The 19,205-nt window shown below is 37.0% G+C and overlaps 1 protein-coding gene across 3 annotated transcripts in view; it reads right to left on the bottom strand.

Annotated features, from left to right (window-relative positions):
* Positions 1 to 19,205, bottom strand: part of Adam23 (ADAM metallopeptidase domain 23) — a 167,545-nt gene that overhangs the window by 86,731 nt on the left and 61,609 nt on the right. For all 3 annotated transcript variants that reach the window (XM_058578160.1, XM_046463111.2, XM_046463110.2), the window contains exon 4: positions 5,851 to 5,914. In XM_058578160.1, the coding sequence (XP_058434143.1) occupies positions 5,851 to 5,914 (64 nt within the window). The remainder of the gene's footprint in view (positions 1 to 5,850; positions 5,915 to 19,205) is intronic.

Genomic DNA, 19,205 nt, shown 5'->3' with positions numbered 1-19,205 from the left:
AGAGTGACTATATAGGCATGTGCACTCTTCCATGGGCAAGAGTGAGAAAAAGGGCTGGAAGAAGCCAAGGTGAAACCAGCATCCAGAAAGGACATTTTCCCCACCGAACAATGACAAAGAGATTATAATAAGGTGGAAGAAATCTGGGAAGGGTGTACTTCATTCATCTATTCAGTCATATACTGCTGGTGGTAGTTTCTTTTATAAGAAGAAGAAAAATCAAAGAATTAGCAAGCACTTAATGGCTCACCTAAAAGAGATTTAACAGGAACATGTTGAAATTGAGAAGTGTTTTATAATATTATATTGAGGCCCAATCCTTTATTTATTTTTATTTATTTATTTATTTAATTTTTTGGTACCTGGAATTGAACTCAGGGACACTGGATCACTGAGCCACATCCCAGCCCTATTTTACATTTTATTTAGAGACAGGATTTCACTGAGTTGCTTTTTTGCTGAGGCTGCTTTGAACTCACGATCCTCCTGCCTCAGCCTTCCAAGCTGCCTAATACTTTTATAAGAACTGAAATGTTAAAAATTAGCTTATTTGGAATAATCTCATGAGTAAAGTTGATTGACATAGCAACAAAGCAAAAGCTTGCAGCCAGGGTCCTGGCAGTGATTTTTTTGCTTGTTTGTTTGTGGTGTGGGCAGGGGTCATGACACCAAAAGCACAGGCAACAAAAGCAAAATAGACAAGTGTAACTACATCAAACTAAAAAAGCAAAGGAAACAATCAACATAGAGAAGAAACAGCCAATAACAGAATAGGAGAACATACTTATGAACCACATATCTGACAAGGGGTTAGAATCCAAAACATGTAAGAAACAAAGCTTAAAAGCAAGAAAACTAATAACCCAAGTTAAAAATGGGCAAATGATTTGAATAGACATTTTTCAAAAGAAGACATAAAATGGCCAATGGGTACATGAAAAGGTATTCAGCATCCCTAATTATTAGGGAAATGCAAATTTAAATAATAAGATATCATCTAACATCTCTCAGGATGTCTATCATTTAAAAAAAATTTTAAAGAAGTGTGGGGAGAATGTAGAGAACAGCAATCTTCGTAAACAGTTGGTAGAAATAAGAATTGGCAGAGCCATTGTGGAAAACAGTATAAAGTTTCCTCAAAAAGTTAAAAATAAGAAGAAAATGAAATCTGCATCTCAAAGAGATAACTTCACTGTCACATTCACTGCAGCATTGTTTATAAAAGTCAAAACAGCAAAACAGCCTATTGAGGGCCGAACAAATAACAAAAAATGTACATATAATGGAATATTATTCTGTGTTAAAAAAAAAAGAAGGAAATCCTGCCATTTGTGATGACACAGATGAATCTGGGGGACACTGTGGTAACTGAAAGAAGCCAGGCATAGAAAGACAAATACAACACAATCTCTCCTAATGTGGAATCTTAAGTAATCAGAACTCCTAGAAGCAAAGAGTAGAATGTTGGGGAAAAGGAAAAACAAAGACGTTGTTCAAAGGGTACGAAGTTTCAGTCATGCAAGGTAAATGGATTCCAGAGATCCCATCTGAAGATGGAGCAGTTTCTAGATGGAGTGAATTTTAGAGATCCCATCGAGAGATGCAATGAGCAGACCGGTTTCTACATTAATCATAGCATCTTGAATGTGCTAGGAGGATAGATTTAAATGTTCTCACTACAAAAATAAATAAATATATAAAGTGATAGATGTGTTAATTAGCTTGAGTGTAGTGATCATTTCACATTGTATATGTATATCAAAACAGTGCTTTGTACAAATTAAATGTATACAACTCATATATAAAATCTAACTTGTGTAACTAATTATATTTAAGTCCTATTTTTCAATTACACTTCAACAAAGCTGGAAAAAAAAAGAAATCAATCACAAAACAACACATATTACATAGATTTTGTTTCTATCCAAAAGAGGTAATCCATAGATATACAAAAGTGGCTTAGTAGTTACCTAAGGCTGGTGAGAGAGAAGATAGGATATGACTGTTAATAAGTGGAGTATTTCTTTGTTGGGCGAAGAAAATGTTCTAAAATTACATTATGTTGATGGATGCACAGTTTTGTAAATATACTAAAACCAATTTAATGATATACTTAACCGCATGCAAATTAGATCTCAATAATTTTGTTCAAACAAAAGATAACTAAGTTATTTTTTAAATTCGTGGGAAAAATTGTTTTATTGTTAACCAAGTACAAAGTACTGCAGTGCGAACTCAAATAAAAAGTACTGCTGAGGGACTGGGGTTGTGGTTTTGCGGTAGAGCACTCACCTAGCACGTGCGAGGCCCTGGGTTCGATCCTCCGCACCACATAAAAATAAATAAAATAAAGGTATTGTGTACAACTAAAGAATAAATTTTTTTAAAAAAGTACTGAGTTGGGAACAGGAAAAATGTTCTTCCATATGCATCAATTGACACCTGGCACTTATATTATGTACTTAAATTTTTTTTTTACCTTTCTAGTTCCTGTATTTGTGTCATTTGGAAAGGGATCTTTTTTATCCCACTTTCACTGAATAAAGGTAAAAGCCAAGACATTATCCTCTTCGTAGATACAAGTGGGAAGTAGGGCTTGACAGTGAGGAAATGGAAAAAAACTAGACAACCCTCTTCCAAGGGTGGATGTGGCATTTGTTTGCAATTAATTCCCAGAATATCCTAAGTGTCTGTGTTTCCATTCTTCTCTCACCTTGTGAACAGTACACGGTGTGTGGGGGTGGCCAGGTGTGCTTTATGTGTGTACACTTTGGTGATCTTTGGAAGGAAGGATTACATAATGTGTACAAGTTGAACCTAGCCATTCTTACATACTAATTTGTTTTTCTGGTACTCTGTACAAAGGTTTTCTTAAACAACATGGAAAGTAATCATTATAAAGTTTACTGTAAAATGGCTCTAAAAACATGTATGCAATGCTAGTGGAATGTGAATTTCTATAACCTTTCAGGAAAAAAAACTGCCACTTTGTACCAAAGCCTTCCAAAAATTGAACAAACTCTGCGACCCAGAAAATCCAATTCTCAGAATTAATTCTACAGGAAGTATTAAGGATGTGTTCTTTCCTTTGGGTTGGAGTGAAAGATTAGCAACAATTTAAATGTCAATGACCATGGGATTTTCAAACAAATTATAACAAATTAATTTAAAAGAATGGTATGCAGTTTTAAAAAGTGAAGGTCTACAAGATATTTAATGCATGCCAAAGTATTTATACTATCATTAGAACTTTTAAATCTTGCCACAGAATTGTGTGTACCATATCATCTTGAGGTTTACAGGGGTATATAAACATAGACACATAAAAAACAGGCATTTACCATTAACTCATTATCCATGAAGCAAGAAGCTTGTGTAATTCTTGAAAAAAAGGGAGACAGTAAAAGAACATGCCCCTGAATGCCCCTTTCTGTTCCCAAAAAACTTGCCTGGTTAAGGAAACAATGAGAGGACGTCTGGGCCAGAATGTCAAGATGCGTATTATCTTGAAGGATACTGACTTTCTCTCATGTGTGCTGGGAATTAGGGCAAGTTAGTGTTATCTGTGGAAAGCTGCTTTCTTGCACGCAAGCCAAGATAGTTTCTCCTTGGGATGCTGGTCATATAAGGAACTAAGCAAATTAATATAAAACCCTTCTCCCTAGTGGTACTGATCAGAGAACCATGGAGAGGGAAGAATTTATTCAGGCATCAGCTTCCGGACAAAGTATCCTAAGGAATATGAGGTGATACTTCCTGACAAGGTACTGGATGTATTATGTGGGTCAGAGGTGCAGATGTTCACCCTGTTGCCACTGGACTTCCTGATAAAACATCTGTCCAGCCCATCACCATTGGATCTTACCCAAAGGAATTTTTCAGTAACCTTACATCTCATATTTTGTGTCCAGGTATCTTGCTTGGTTTCTCAGCAACCTACCCCACTGCACTAGTACAACTAGGCTGTGAACGTCAGAGAGCTATTTGGAGAAAATGAGTCATAGTGAGAAAAAAGGAATAAACACAAAAACAAACTGCAGTGAACATGTTTTCTTTTGCCATCCTCTGTTTTAAATTTTAGTTACAATCAACAGGAAGCCTGGAGTGTGTTAGTAATGATAAGGCTTCCTTTGAGGACCTCAAATGACTTCTGGAGGCCAAGTAGCTATTCTGCTTCTTTAAAAAAGGAAAAAAATCGACTGAACTTCTTGGTGAGAAGTTTAGATTAGGTTACTGCAGGATGCAAAGGTTGCTCATTTGCTGAGTCTATAAAGTTCTCGTGCAATCTTGTCTACTCCAGACTCATGATTCAGCATCCGCAGTGTTCAGGGCACTGGCACAGCTGACAGAGCTTTGGTTTGTACAAATGCCAGGAAGCACCATTCCTGCGCTTGATTTAGCATTGCTGCTCACTTTCCACAGCATTAACTTTTAGGGCCATTCAACAAACCCCCAAGATGCAGCCTAAGACAAGAACTGATGAATAGTAATAATAATAGAATCTGTGGCATACAATTCAAAGACTAAAACACACTTCAAATTACAAATGTGCCCACTATTAATTGGACAGTTATAGATCCTAAGAAATACCATGGCCCCTGGGCGGTATTTACAATTAAGGCCACCCATAAATATTTGCTGAGAGGCTACAGACTGAGGATCCCCATGCTCCCTGCTGCACAGCTTGGCAAGTCCACACATGAAAGATGCCACTTTTATGCTGACAGTCATTAGCAATCTAGAAAAGAGCAAAATCAATGATATTTCCCCACTTTGCTTTGTTCCATTTCCTCTCCTGTGTCAATGGTATTGATGGATACTGCTAAGCTCAGTGGCACTACCCAAATCAGAGTCCCTTTCTGTAGCCATTCCACAGACTTTCATCATGACTGGTGGAGATCACTGTGTTTTTTACTTACAAATGATCTCTCTCTTGCTTTAATTTAAGCCCTCTTTCGCTTCATTGATCCTCCATGAAGAGAAGGAAGTTTAACCTCCAACTGAAGGAAATCAAATACCTTTATATGACAATGTTTAATGACCTTGAGAAGGTTTCTTTACCCTCTCTCTGCCTCAGTTTCTTCCTTCGTACAACAAGAGTAATAATATCCACCCCCATAGGACTGCTGTGAAGATTATGAAGAGAGTGCTCCTTAAGTCTAATTTCCTCTTCTTGTCCTCTCCCCTTCTTGGGCACCAAAGTAACTTGTACTTAATAGTCATTCTAAGAGCCCATCTATTCTTATAATTCAGATGCTGTGACTATAAGAGCCTAATTGAGCATCTCCAATCTCAAAAACTGAAATCCAAAACACTCAAAAAACTTTTTAAGCACTAACATGACACCACAAGTAGAAAATCTTACACTATGAGATTCATGCACAAAATTATTTTAAATGTTATATAAAATTATATTCAGGCTACGTGTATGAAATATAAATGAATTTCATGTTTAGACTTGGGTCCCATCACAAAAATATCTCATTATAATTACAAAAACATTGTGAAACTTTTTTTAAATCCAAACCCCAAAATGCTAAGCATTTGAAATAAGGGATGCCTAATTTGGACTCAGGTGTTGATCTGGAAAGTTTAGCCCTTTATACCATTACATAAGATACTGTATGCATGACTAAAACAATAAATATTTCCATATTATTCCGGATATATAGAATCGCTAATGTTACCTCAAATATTTGTATGTTGTAATGAATTTCTCCTTGTAACATAGTAACCTTGCATAGGAGGCCAAATGTTTTCGTTGACAGACACACCAAGCAATCTGGGGTGCAGGGGCCCGTCCTGTGATGGGTGTGCTTACACAGGCTGTTCCAAAGCTTTAAACCATACCTTTGAGTACTGTGGCTTCCCATTTTCATAGTGAATCTCCACGTAATCAGAAGACAGCAAACCACTATAAAGGAAAGAAAATAGAGTGATTTCTGCATCTGAGACCCTGGAAGTGTAAAAATAGCCAGCTCAATAAACGAACGAAGGGGGGCAAAGCACCAATGGTCACAGTCCACCGGTAGTATAAAGACAGGTCATCACCAAGTTGCAAACACCATCCAGAAACAAATCGGTCTTCAGTCTGCTTAAAAAGACAAGACACAGAAAACTGAAGGGTGATTCATTTGATATGTCAATGAAAATTGAACAAACTAAACTGCAAGGAGTAGGAGGAGACAGGAACCCCCACCACCCCTCCAAAAAAATCCCACAACTATATTCAAATAATTGAAATTTCATAAAAGCTAACCAGTGAAGAAGAACATAGAACAAGAACTGGCAAGTTTTGTTTTTCAATAAAGGTCAGATAATGATTTTAGGCTTTGCCAGCCACCAGGTATCTCTGACAACCACTCAGCTCTGCCACCATGTCACACAGGTAGCCACAGGCAATACACAAATGAACGGTTGTGACTGTATTCAAAAAAAAAAAAAAAACTTTATCTGTGGACACTGAAATTTTAATTTCATGCTATTTTTGATGTGTAAGGAAATATTCATCTTTAGATTTTTTCAACCATTTAAATTTTTTTTAAATAAAAAAACATTCTTAGAATGCAGACTATAAAAAAAAAATAGGTAGGTCTGTATTTGTCCTGTGAGCTGTAGTTTGGAAACTCCTAGTGAAAAATAATGGTAAAGAATATAGACTTTGAAGTGAGAGAGAGCAGGCTTAAATCTCACCCAGCCCCATTATTGGTGGTATGTCCATGGGCAAGTTCCCAACTTGTGTCAAATGGGGAAAGTCAAAAGTGTGAATCTCATAGGACACTGGGAGGATTAAATGAATCCATGAATATTAAGTGCTTAGCCCAGAAATCAACACTAAGTATCCAGTAGTAGGCACTGTGGCTATAACTACTGAGACTTTAACTCAAATTCTAAAAATGTTGTTCCCTGAACAATGTGTGAAATATAAAATTTGTACCTCCTAAAGAGCACTGAATTAGGGGCACCTGTGTTCCTTTTTGGGTCTGCCACTAGGAATAATGATAACACATGATACTGGCATTTATTGACCACTTGCTGTGTCCAGGCACTGTTCTGAGGGCTACAGAGGCATTAACTCATTTAATTCTAATAGTAATGACGGAGGTCAGTATGTCCCACTTGGAGCCACTGATGTATCCTAAATTTAGGTCTTTGCTTCCTTTTGCAAAAAACAAAAGAATACAACCGAAGATTCCTCAGGTCCCTCCTGTTCTGAAATTCTGACTTTCTATAATTTTGCCACATTAGGAAACCTTGGCATTCTTCTTTAAACGAAGAATGGGAGGACTCTGGTTTTGCATCATTTTGGGAGCTGCACCTAATGCATTCTATCAGGATCCAGTGAGAAGGGTTGCAAAGGGGTAGCTTAGAGCCAGTCAGCAGTCAAATGAGAACCTCAAGTGTATGACCAGTACTCTGTGCCAGAGGACAACCTTCGCAACACAGAAATACAGTAGATGCTTATACTCAGTCATATTTTCCTATTGAATCCCCCAATTCCTACTGAATTTGCACAATTCCTATTATAAATCAAATGTGTACTGACTGACAACTGTCTACATTCAAAACTTAAATTATAGTATATCTATTAATTCCCTTTTAAAAATTTAAGTACTGGTAAAAGTAATGACATTACTAACTCTATATACATGGGAATGCCTGACAGGGTACAGAAACTCTTTCACTGCCAGTTACTAAGTCAACTACCAGCACCGTGGATGCACATAAACAGGGCTCTGGATGATAACACCTCTCTGAGGAAAGCATTGGCAACAGCAAGAGCAGAGAGGTTTCCCTAACTGGATCTAATTGCATCTCTCTACCAGTAATTTCTTGTTTTCAAAATTCTCAACCACACAATTGCTGGTGCAGGCCTAGGAGTTGGAAACAAAGTTATTTTAGACCATTATTTTTGCTTGTGGTGAGAAGAGTGGATAATAGCAGTCAAAACATTTGTCATCAAATCTTATAAAGGTCATTTTAATAATCCTATTTTGCCATTTTAAAGGGATTATTTCACTTATGGCCATACCTATGTCTATTAACTCTTGAATTTGAGAAATTTTTTGGACCTTTATTTCATTTATTTCTTTTTATGTGGTGCTGAGGATCGAACCCAGTGCCTCACACATGCTAGACAAGTGCTCTACCACTGAGCTACAACCCCAGCCTGAATTTAAGAATCTTTTTTTTTTATTTAATTGATTTTATTTTTTTAAACACACATCAGTGGAATACATTACAATTCGTATTACACATATAAAGCACAATTTTTCATATCTTTGTATGTAAAGTATGTTCATGCCAATTCATGTCTGTATACATGTACTTTGGTTTTTTTGCATTACAATATTATTACACATATATACCACAGTTTTTCATATCTCTGTTTGTATATAAAGTAGGTTGACACCCAATTCATGTCTTCATACATGTACTTTGGATAATGATGTCCATCACATTCCACCATCCTTGCTAATCCCCTGCCCCCTCCCTTTCCCTCTCACCCCTCTGCCATATCTAGAATTCATCTATTCCTCCCATGCTCTCCCCCTCCCTATCCCACTATGAATCAGCCTCTTTATATCAGAGGAAACATTCAGCATTTGTTTTTTGGGGGGATTGACTAATTTCACTTGGCATTATCTTCTCCAACGCCATCCATTTACCTGCAAATGCCATGATTTTATTCTCTTTTAAAAATCTTATAGAAGAAAAACAGCTACTTTTCAAGGAACCTGTGACCGACACTGACACCTCAGTAGTTTGCCTCATACAATCTCCTTCTAGAAACAGAATGTTCTGATGTGGCAATTGTTCTGGTTCAGCTATGAGATGTCCTCCAAATGTTCATCTGTGAGGCAATGCAAGAATTTTCAGAGGTGAAATTATCAGATTATGAGAGTGGTAACCTAATCAGTGAGTGCATTAACCCACTGATATGGATTAATTGGATGGTAACTGAAGGTAGATAGGGTGTGACTGGAGTGAAAAGTCACTGGGGGTGTGACTTTGAGGCTTGTATTGTGTCCCTGGTGAGTGGCGCTCCCTCTGCTCCCTGATTGCTGTGATCTCAGCGGCTTCCCTCTGCTGGGCCTTTTCACCATGGTGTTCTGCCTCCCTCGGGCCCAGAGCAATGGAGTCAGCCATCTAGGGACTAGACCTCTGAAACCATGAGTCCAAATAACCTTTTCCTACTCTAATTGTTCTTGTCAGGTGTTTTGATCACAGCAAAGAAAAAGCCAGCTGAGGACTGGGGATATAGCTCAATTGGTAAAGTGCTTGCCTCATGGGCATAAGGTCCTGGGTTCAATCCCCAGCACCACAAAGAAAAAAATAAAATAAACAAATAAATAAAAACTGACTAAAATACCAGTACTGATATATTTGGTAATTATTGATCTAAACATACATTGAAATTTTTCATTTACCATTTAAGTGTTTGGTTTAGAAGAGTCAATTAATTTGCAGGAACTTATGAAAGGGAGTTTCTGAACATGTAAACTTCTAAACACCTTTTCAATTATTTAAGTTACAGAAAATCTATATATGGTGGCTACTACCATACTTCTCAGGCAGGGTACTCAGTGAAAAATGGATGACTTTTGGGAGTAAAGGGATAAGTATAGGATGAAAGTTCAAAGCCAAGAGGAAGAGAGTGGAAGAACTGGAACGAAGAAACTCTTGAACCCACTCCCTCTGGACCTTCATGGTCACCCTACACCACCAAATAAGTGAAAAGATCATGAACTCTAGAATAGGGCTGAATGGAATTTTACTCAAAATGTAAGGGCCAAGGATAAATCTTAAAGATGCTGAACTCCTAACAGCAAGAGAACAGCAAGACTATTGAAAGGTGGTAAAGGAGCCAAGAGTGAGGTCAGAGAAGGGAACTGTGGCAGAAATAATGCTGTGTATCCACCAAAAGCCATTTCATTTTTCCCTTCCTGGTACAGAAGACCACATTTTTCACCTTGCCCCGCAGTCAGGTTATAGCCAGGAGACTGGATTATGGCTTATGAGAGAGGGGAAGAGATGTCTGCCCCTCTACTGTGACCATTAAAATCCCTGCATGATTATCCAAGCTCTCTCTCTGTGACAAAGCTGGATGCCACAATACTCCAGATGGCGATGGCATAGCTGCAAGATGGATGAGGCTTAGTTCCTGTGACAGGATTTGGAGAAGAGCTGCTTTAGGAGAGCCACTTAACCTGCACTTGACCATAATGTGGAAGAGATGATAATTTAATATGTTAAGTATCAGATTTCATGGTTGTTACTGAAACCCTGTCTAAACTATCCTAATTCCAGGATTTATCACAAAGAAACCTTTTGAAAATTTATGTTCAAAGAATTTCATAATCATCAGCAAATATATAAACGGAGCTGCTATTATATCTAATCTTTTGGAAATTCACACAAAGAGAGGGATATGCCTTATGGAGGTTTTGCCTTTATAAATATATACATAGGTTTGTTTGAATCCTTGAGTTTGAGATTCATGTGTGTAACAAAAGCAGGCAAGTGAAGAGCCAAGCCAAAACTCCCAAAAGCATACATCTCCCATTACAAGAAGGTTCAGTGAGGACAAGCCAAGAACCTAAATAACTGGAAAAGTTATCAAGATTCCCTAGTACCTAGAAAAGTTATTAACCAAGAAAATCCCTGCATGATTTTCATCCTGTATAGGATGAAAGGGTAAATGACTTCTAGTTTCTTGGAAACTAACTCAAATCCATTACTTTTTAAAAATATATTTTTTAGTTGTCAATGGACCTTTATTTTTATTTATTTGTTTATATTTGGGTGCTGAGAATTAAACCCAGTGCCTCACAGGTGTTAGGCAAGTGTTCTACAACTGAGCTACAACCCCAGCCCCATCAAATCTGTTACTTTTTTAAAAAAAAGAACCATATGCCTTCTTTGGGGCAATCATGATCATGAAGGTTCAGGAGTGGGCTAATCAAGAAAAATAATTGCTCAGAATGAGACAAGAAGGATAACAGGGCCTTGGCCTATAAAAGACCACTAGGAAAGATATGCAGTAGACCACCAGGGAAACCATTTGTTTTATATTAATTAAAAACTCACTTCCATGTAAATAAACAAACTACAGTCTCTAGAAGTCTTTTCTAGGACTAAAAACTATATTCTCTGAAATTAGGTGTTGAGCCCACAGTCTATCTCTAATTAGGAAACTGAGAGAAACAAGCTCTTCTGAAGGGACCTGGGGGTGGAGGGCATTCACTCCTTCCCCAGTAGAGCAAGGTGAAATGATGATGAATAGAAGCACCAAGGCTCACCAGCCAGATGGTCATATAATTTATCATCTAAATCAGGACATTTCTTGGAGTGGATAGAGGCATATTAATAATTGTGCTACCAAAAGAGACATATAGAAACCAGGAAGGACTGTCCTCAGGAAACTAGGACACATGATCACCCAACCTTAACAGCCATATTTAAGGTACACACATCAAGTTCTACATGAGAGGTCAGTAGGGTGTACAGGTGAAGCATAATCAAAGGCTGAGATATTACTAACTGAGCGGTCAGTGAATATGTCTCCTTCACCACTGCTTTGGGGTTCTGTGATTACACTTCACATAGCCACTATTTTCGGAAGGCCCTAGGTAGGTGGCTTAGGTTCCCTCTCTCAGCATGTAACTTCAGCAGGCAACAGTCCTAGATGTGGGAGTCAGGAAGCCAGGGGCACCAGTCACTGTAATACACTGGACTTGTCTTTGCCAAACAATGTCTTTGTTCTAGGTATTGTGTAGTAGCACAATATTCAAAGTTAATTCTCAGTAGTAAAATATGTCAGTTACTTCCCTATGTGTTCAAACTGGTAATGACACAAATAGAGTGAAAACAGCAGATGACATCTGGAAATGGAGTGCCATGAATGCCCATTTTCAGAATGCAAATTCAGTCACCTGACTGCTGCTTTTTAATGCTTACCTTTTCAATTTTTGAAACCCTGATCACACCCAAATGGCCCCTGACAAATTCTTCCAAGAAGTCCCCTGCCACTCCTTCCCACCAGGTCTCACAATCATTTAGTCATTCAGCGATGGCCAATGCTGGTCACCATGGAGACCCTCAACTTTACAGGGCCTCAAGCAGCGACATTGTGCAACAGCTTTACACCCACTCCCTCGTCCCACTTGAAGGTTTTCTTTCCCTTTTATACACGGAAGGTAATTTGAATTCATCAAGTAATTACCGTACGTGGTAATGAAGATAGACACATGATTTTAACTCAGTACATTCATACAAGCATAAGCTTCTAACCTGCAATTAGGCTTGAGTCCTTATATTGCTTTTGTTTTTGAACACAACAGACTTAAAAAGTAAAATTATTTTTCAATTACTACCTTTTTAAAGTTTAGGGGGAAAATTTTTGATTCACACTACCTAAAATAGTTTTTATGTCAAAAGTTTTTTGAGCTAGAAAGTATGTATTCCTGTGTGTGTAAATAATAAAATAAGGCATTTATGCTGGGCAAAATATTGTAGATACGGAAAGGTTGGGAAATAAGAGTGCAGCAATGATGTATGAAGTGGGTGAAAATAATTATAGGTTGGATAGAAGCTTTGTGTTAAGGTAGACAAAGATGCCATTCGAGGCAAGGGCTGAGGTGTGTGGGCATATTTCATAGGAACAGAGCTGCAGGAAGAGAACAATCCCAGCAAGAACAGGACGTAGGGGTTTAAGCTTCTTTTCGATCACAACAGGAATTTAATGAGTACCTAAACTACATGAGAGACTACAGCAGAAAGTTCAATGTGTAGGTGCTTCTACATCCCAGGTGATGAGGCCATGCACCATAACACAGTTTAGAAAGCCCTAGTAAAAGGAGCACAAGAAACACGGGGCTGCAAGTTAATCGTGGAGTGAAGAAAGGAGGAGTTAGAAGAGAAATATGGGATGGACTTGAGGTGGTAATACAAGCTGAGAGCCTCCACTCAACTGGTTTGATCCTCCAGCAAGTCAAGTGAGAGTTCCCTTCTAAGCAGGTGACATCAGGCCAAATGAAGTGGCTAAATAGTCATTGTTATGGATACCAGTGTCTCTAAAAGTAAACCAGAATTCTGAGATTTCTCTGACAGAATCACAAGCTCACAAAATTAGTTTTAACCCAATGGGTTATGAAAAAATAAATTTTAAACAGAAAAACTGAATCCAAATAGAGAGGACACATCTTTTGAATCCAGTTACACATGACTGAAATGCTTTCATGCACAAATTTCAAAGCAAATAATGAATATTACAGTCTGTTGAACATTGCTAATCCAGCTTCTTTTCTAACATACCCAATATTTATTATCACAACTACTAAACCAGGCATTACACATAGTGAAATTGCAGAGAATGGAGGAGAATCCATTATTAACCTTGACCTCTCATAACCTTGTCCAGAAGAAACAGCTCTCCTCCAAGTCCAGTTCTTGTCACTCCTAGGAAAGAGGTCCATATTTCTTTCATTTTTTAGTCTATTCAGAAAAACTGCACATTTGTTTATACAATATTCTGTTCTTCTCAGGCTTATAGGAAATGTTCGAAGAATAAAAAAAAAACAATAAAAAAACAATAGAAATAGTAAGAGTTGAGTAAGAAGACCAGTTATGAGATAAATATGCAAAGATAAAATACATTTATATGTAAATAAGTAAAAACAATCTAGAAATAATCTGGAGGAAAAATTTCTAGCAATGTCAACAAGTTTTGCATATGTATATATGTAGATAAAATATATGTTCATAAGTATGAGACATAGATATATACTCACATACATAGGCATAAATAATCTAAGAATAAATGTAGGTTTAAATAAATGTGAAGAAATGTGCATGTGAAATTAACTGCAAATTGTTAGTTTAAAAAAATAAAACATAAAAGAAGTCATTACTGAATGAATCATAGTCCCTGATTCTCCATGGCAACACTCAATATTATAAAGACGTCTATTACCCTCAGCCCACTCTGTAGTTTTAATGTAATTCCAGCAGCTTTTTATTTTAACTTGACAAAATGATTCTAAAATTCATCTTTAAAAAAGAATGCTTAAGTCTAGTTCAAACATTTTTCAAATAAAAAAAGAGTAACCAAGAGGACCTTACATTACTACTACAGTAACTAAAGATAAAGAACACTAGCTTAATTAGACAATCAGTTCAGGGGGCAGGACAGAAAGACAGTCAAGTTCATATCAAAAACTCAATATATAATAATAACAACATTTTAAACCTATAAAGAATAAAATAAAGAATAAATGTTTCAGACAAATGACTAAATATTTGGAGACAGTTGGATCCCTACATTACCCCTTACGCCAAACTAAGAATATATGTATGGAAGCTAAATATGTTCTGAAACAAAGCAATATATTTACCATAAAAAACATAGCTGAACATTAAGGAACAGAGGTCTTTTAACATATGACCTTAAACCCAGAAGTCATAAAACAAAACATAGATAAGACTGTAAAAATGTGCAGGCTTCCATAAATAACAAAAGATATACATACCATAAACAAAATTTTTAAACAAATTGAGAAAAAAATGATAAATGTATGAGTGCTGGAGATAAAGCTCCGTGATAGAGTGCTTGCCTAGCGTGCACAAGACCCTGAGTTCAGTTCCCACCACTGCAAAAAGAAAACAAAGATATTACGGAAAATATATGAAAAACAAAGTGTTACTATTTATAACATAAAGAGCCCTTAAAAACCAAAACCAAGTAAGAACAGTCCAATAGAAAACTGAGTAAAAGACATTGACAAAATAGAACATAAAAAGTGTAATTCATGGGGGGGAAAAAAAAGAAAACAGAAGTACCAATGGAGATCAATCATATATGAATGTACAACTTTACTAACAATAAAAGACCTTAAATCAAAATAACATAAGATATTATTTTCCTCCTTCAATTTAGAAAATAAAAATGAATGATAGTGGTAAAAGCTAGCAAGAACATAGGTAAACCGGCACTTTAGGGGGCATTTGGCAATGCTATCACCCTGGAAGCATGTTCACCTTTGAGTCCACAAGATCTGCTTATAAGAAAATAACTAGACAAATGCACACATTCTCAGACACACATGATGTAGATGTGAGTACCTTTATACATACTATTATAGACACTTCTTCTATTGTTCAAATCATCACTCAAGAAAAAGAACAAATGAGAAAATATCGTTCGTTGGTTTTTTTTAAATATGTGTATATTCACATATTTTTAATAAATGTGAATAATTTTTAATATAGGTGTATATTACGTATAAGAAAAAGTCTGAAAAAACATACCCAAAAATGTAAAATAAATTACTGCTGCCTGTACAACTTTTATTTTCTTTCCTTTGTTTACTTATGTTCTTTAAAGTATTTACAATGAATATATAAATCACTTTTTAATAACAAACCACAGTACAAGCTATATTTCTTTAAAGAAAGAAAAGCAAAGCTCCTTTAATAAAGGAATTATTAAAATAGTGAGTAATTTTAGGACCAGGAAAGACACAGGACCACAGACATTCATAATGTCACCACCAGCCACACAGAGAGCAGCAGCTGGGCTAGAGTGCCTCTGTGTCCCCTGACTCAATTAGATGGTCATTCCCTGAACACATGGAGGCGTCCGTGCTATAGGGAGTGGGCAAGGACAGAAAGGGAAAGAAAATGCAGTCCCTACTCTCAAGGTGAATATAAGCTCAGAGATAAAATAAGACGAGGTAGCTCATACCCTAATAAGATAAAAAAACAAATCGTGAAGCAGCCCTCAATGAAGAACTGAATTTCACCAACTGTTATCAGGAACACTTTAGTAAAGAAGTAGAGCTCAGGCAGGTTCCAAGACACAATTTGAACAAGGAAGTCTACACAAAGAGCAGACCCTCTAGACCGAAATAGCGTGGATGAACACAAGAAGTCAGGCAGGCATATTAAGGAAAAGCTAAAAGCTCTGTTTGACCAGGGCATCCATGACAAGGAGGGATCATATTGAAAAGGCAGATTTGGGACCAGACAGTACACAGGCTTAAGCAAGGACTTGGAACTTTCAAAGGAAAGGGCGCTCTAGGACAGTGCCCTTGGACCTGAAAGGCTATTTATAAAAAGCTGAAAGCAAGCAATGCGGTCTGTGTCCACAGAGGCTGCAAAGACTTTAGGGCCTGGGAAGGCTGCACGCAGATAAGGTTCTTTTACTGGGTCAATTAGAGCCATCAGCAAAGTAATTAATGTTAGCAGCAGGAGAGACCGGCAAGCAACCAGCAAAGACAACAGGAAGAGGCCTTTTCACATATGAAACCTGTAGCTTTAACTTTCCTTCACTCATCCAATTAATGACTGAAGACAGAATAAAAGGAGGGAAAATAAAGGATGAGAATTAAAGAAATTATTAACAAAGATTAATCTTATCAAAATGTTTCTATTTCTTCACTTTTACTATAAATTATAGATATATGCCCTAAAATTTGTTATGCACATGCTAACATGTAGTTTGTAGTTTTATGCTACTTACTAGTTAAGATTTTAGAAGACCTAAAATTGTCTTTTGTGTGCTCTCCTCTTTTTGCCCTACCTAGGCGTCGTCTAGTCCTTTATGGACACTGCACTGCCACAAGCAGAGCCTGCAGGGTATCTGCCAGCTTAACTGCAGGCACCAGATCTTTGCAGAGGAAGACCTTGAGACATACAGGTTAAGGGTGAGTCTTCACAGCCCAATAAAGGAAGAGGCATTTGAAGCTGCCACCCTAGATTTCTCTGTACTGTGCAGAAAATGACATTCTGTGCGATCAAGGTACCGCGCGTACATACACCACAGGGATGCTTAGGGACAACACTGGGGTCTTTCCTAAATAGCAGATATGTTATGTTTAAGAAATTGTCACCATGTGGCAATTGCAAACATTCTTCTGCAGTAATATCAAATCTTTAAGGCAAACAGGAACACAACATAGTAAGAAGGAGTGCAGGAGGAGGAAGGGAAAGGAAGAGAATTTTTTAATGGTTTCTTCATTCAGACCCAAAATAACTATCATACAAAACAGCACCTATTGTTTTAGTTAGGATTTAGGAAAAAAAATGTTTTCAAAAAAGCCCACCTTCTGAGCACATTTTAAGGCATAAAAAAATTATTCACTGGATCTTTGAGGGTTAAAAAAAAAAAGAAAAAAAGTCATGATTTACCTAATGCACAACTAATTTTTTTAAAGACAATTTTCATTCTCCCAAATGATGTGCCATTTCAAGTTAATACCAAGATAAGAGACTTGTGAAAATTACAGAATTTATTAGAAGAAGTACCATTCATTTGTGGCTTCTCAAAAAAAAAAAGGGAATCTTCCGGCTGGCATGGACTTGGGATTCAGTGTGGCTCACCAGCCTGCTGGCTAAACCCTGTCCTGTTTGCTCACAGTCACATCCTCGGTCAAGGAAGGATGTCCCGATTCAGTAGGCATCCAGAAGCTGATCATCTCAGATCTGGGAGGAGCCCCTAGCACTGGGGAGCTAGCTGTCACCCTTATATAGAACAAGAATGTTGGATTACAGCTAAGGAAACTTTCCAGTGACTGTGAGTATGGCTGTCATCAACTCCTGCCCTAAATATAAACCTGTGCTCTGGGTAGCACAACCTAGGAGTTGGGCATTGGCAACACACACACACCCCATCTATTTGGTAAATGCTTTGTCAAATAGTCAGCTGTCAGTACACCAAGATGACTTCAGGCCAGTCTTTTCCAGAAGGTGGTGAAAGAAGAGTTCCATTCGTGTTACCTCTATGTTGTAAAGAGTTGTCTACATTTTGTTCTAATTCTACATATTTTTATGTGCCTCCATCAAAAGAGTGTACTTCAATTTCCAAGACGTAAAGAGATACACTCTTTCTACAGATTAGATTAATAACTAACAAGAAACTTTTATGTAGAAACTAATCTAAGAGATAATGATCTAGATCTGCTAAAGCTACATTTGTATCAACTTCAAAAGTGGTCTGCTGAAACACAGACAACACGATTACAAAGCCATTACTTAACTGTGACTAAAATTAATCAAAATCTTAGCGTCATATTAACATGCTTTATCATAGAGACATGAAAAACCAAGTGTAACAGGGAAAAATTAGTACTCATCCTGAAAAAGTATTTTATGATAAGCAAAGCTGATGACAATTAATGTCGCTTTGAAAGACGTGTATAAAATAGTGATTAGAGGTGAGTAATTTCATCTACTCCAGTTTAATTATAGAGTCTAGACATTCTGCCTAATACTAAAACTGAATTTTTATCTTTTAAAAGCTATTCAGATCATTATTTGCACTTGGTGCTCTAAAAATGAATCTTTAAAATCATCAAAAATAAGTTATAGACAGATGTGTTCCTTCTGTTAATGTATATGTGATGTGCCAGGGATGATATCAAATCGATGATAGTTAAAAAAAAAAAAAAAAAAAAACAACAACAAACAAAAAACTCTAAATCAGAGTTTTAAGAAAATTTCTATAAATTGCCTTTTTTCCTACAGTCGGACAACTTTCATTAAACAGTCTTTAAATTTCTGTCTAGGTAGACAATCTCACATTCATAAAGTGCCTCTCAATGTTTGGATCAAAAGCAAAACCTTTATAAAATTCCAGAAGCAGTCAAATCCCAGAGAGACTGACACAGAAAAAAGGAGAAACTATTCTATTTAGGTCTTCCAGGGGGTCTATTTTTAGTTTAATCTTAAAACCAGACATTTTTAGAACACTGGTAGAAATTTAACATTAACTGTATATGATCCATAGCAGCAAATAAGTATCAATATAAGTTTCAGGACCATGAGTGGTCAGGATTGGAAGTGACAGTAAAAGAGAAGGATCCAAAATGACCTGACTCATATCCAGTAAAGCCATAGCCAAACTACTAACTCATGACAGGGGTCAGAGAAAACAGTGAGCTACTTCAGGAAAAATCCAGAAGCTACCAACCTGGTAGTGAAAACCCTGGGTCAGGAGAAGAGTCGGGAGTTGAAGTGCCTATTGCAGCTACAGATCACACCAGCCCATGCTTAAGTAAGTTTTGCCAAACTACCATCTCAGAGAAAGGGCAGCCACTTCATTGCAGCCATGGTTCTAGGTACAGGTGCACCTACACAGAATAGGCATTCCTAACAATGTTCTCTTGATGACAAGTTAGCAAATCAAAAAGCTAAAAAAAAATAAA

This window comes from Marmota monax, unplaced genomic scaffold, assembly GCF_021218885.2.
Source record: "Marmota monax isolate L192 unplaced genomic scaffold, Marmota_monax_Labrador192_F-V1.1 WCK01_AAM20220418_F8-fsc00095, whole genome shotgun sequence".
In the NCBI taxonomy this organism is placed as follows: Eukaryota; Metazoa; Chordata; class Mammalia; order Rodentia; family Sciuridae; genus Marmota; species Marmota monax.
The sequence above is the reverse complement of the archived record's forward strand: the minus strand, read 5'-3'. Positions and strand labels throughout refer to the sequence as shown.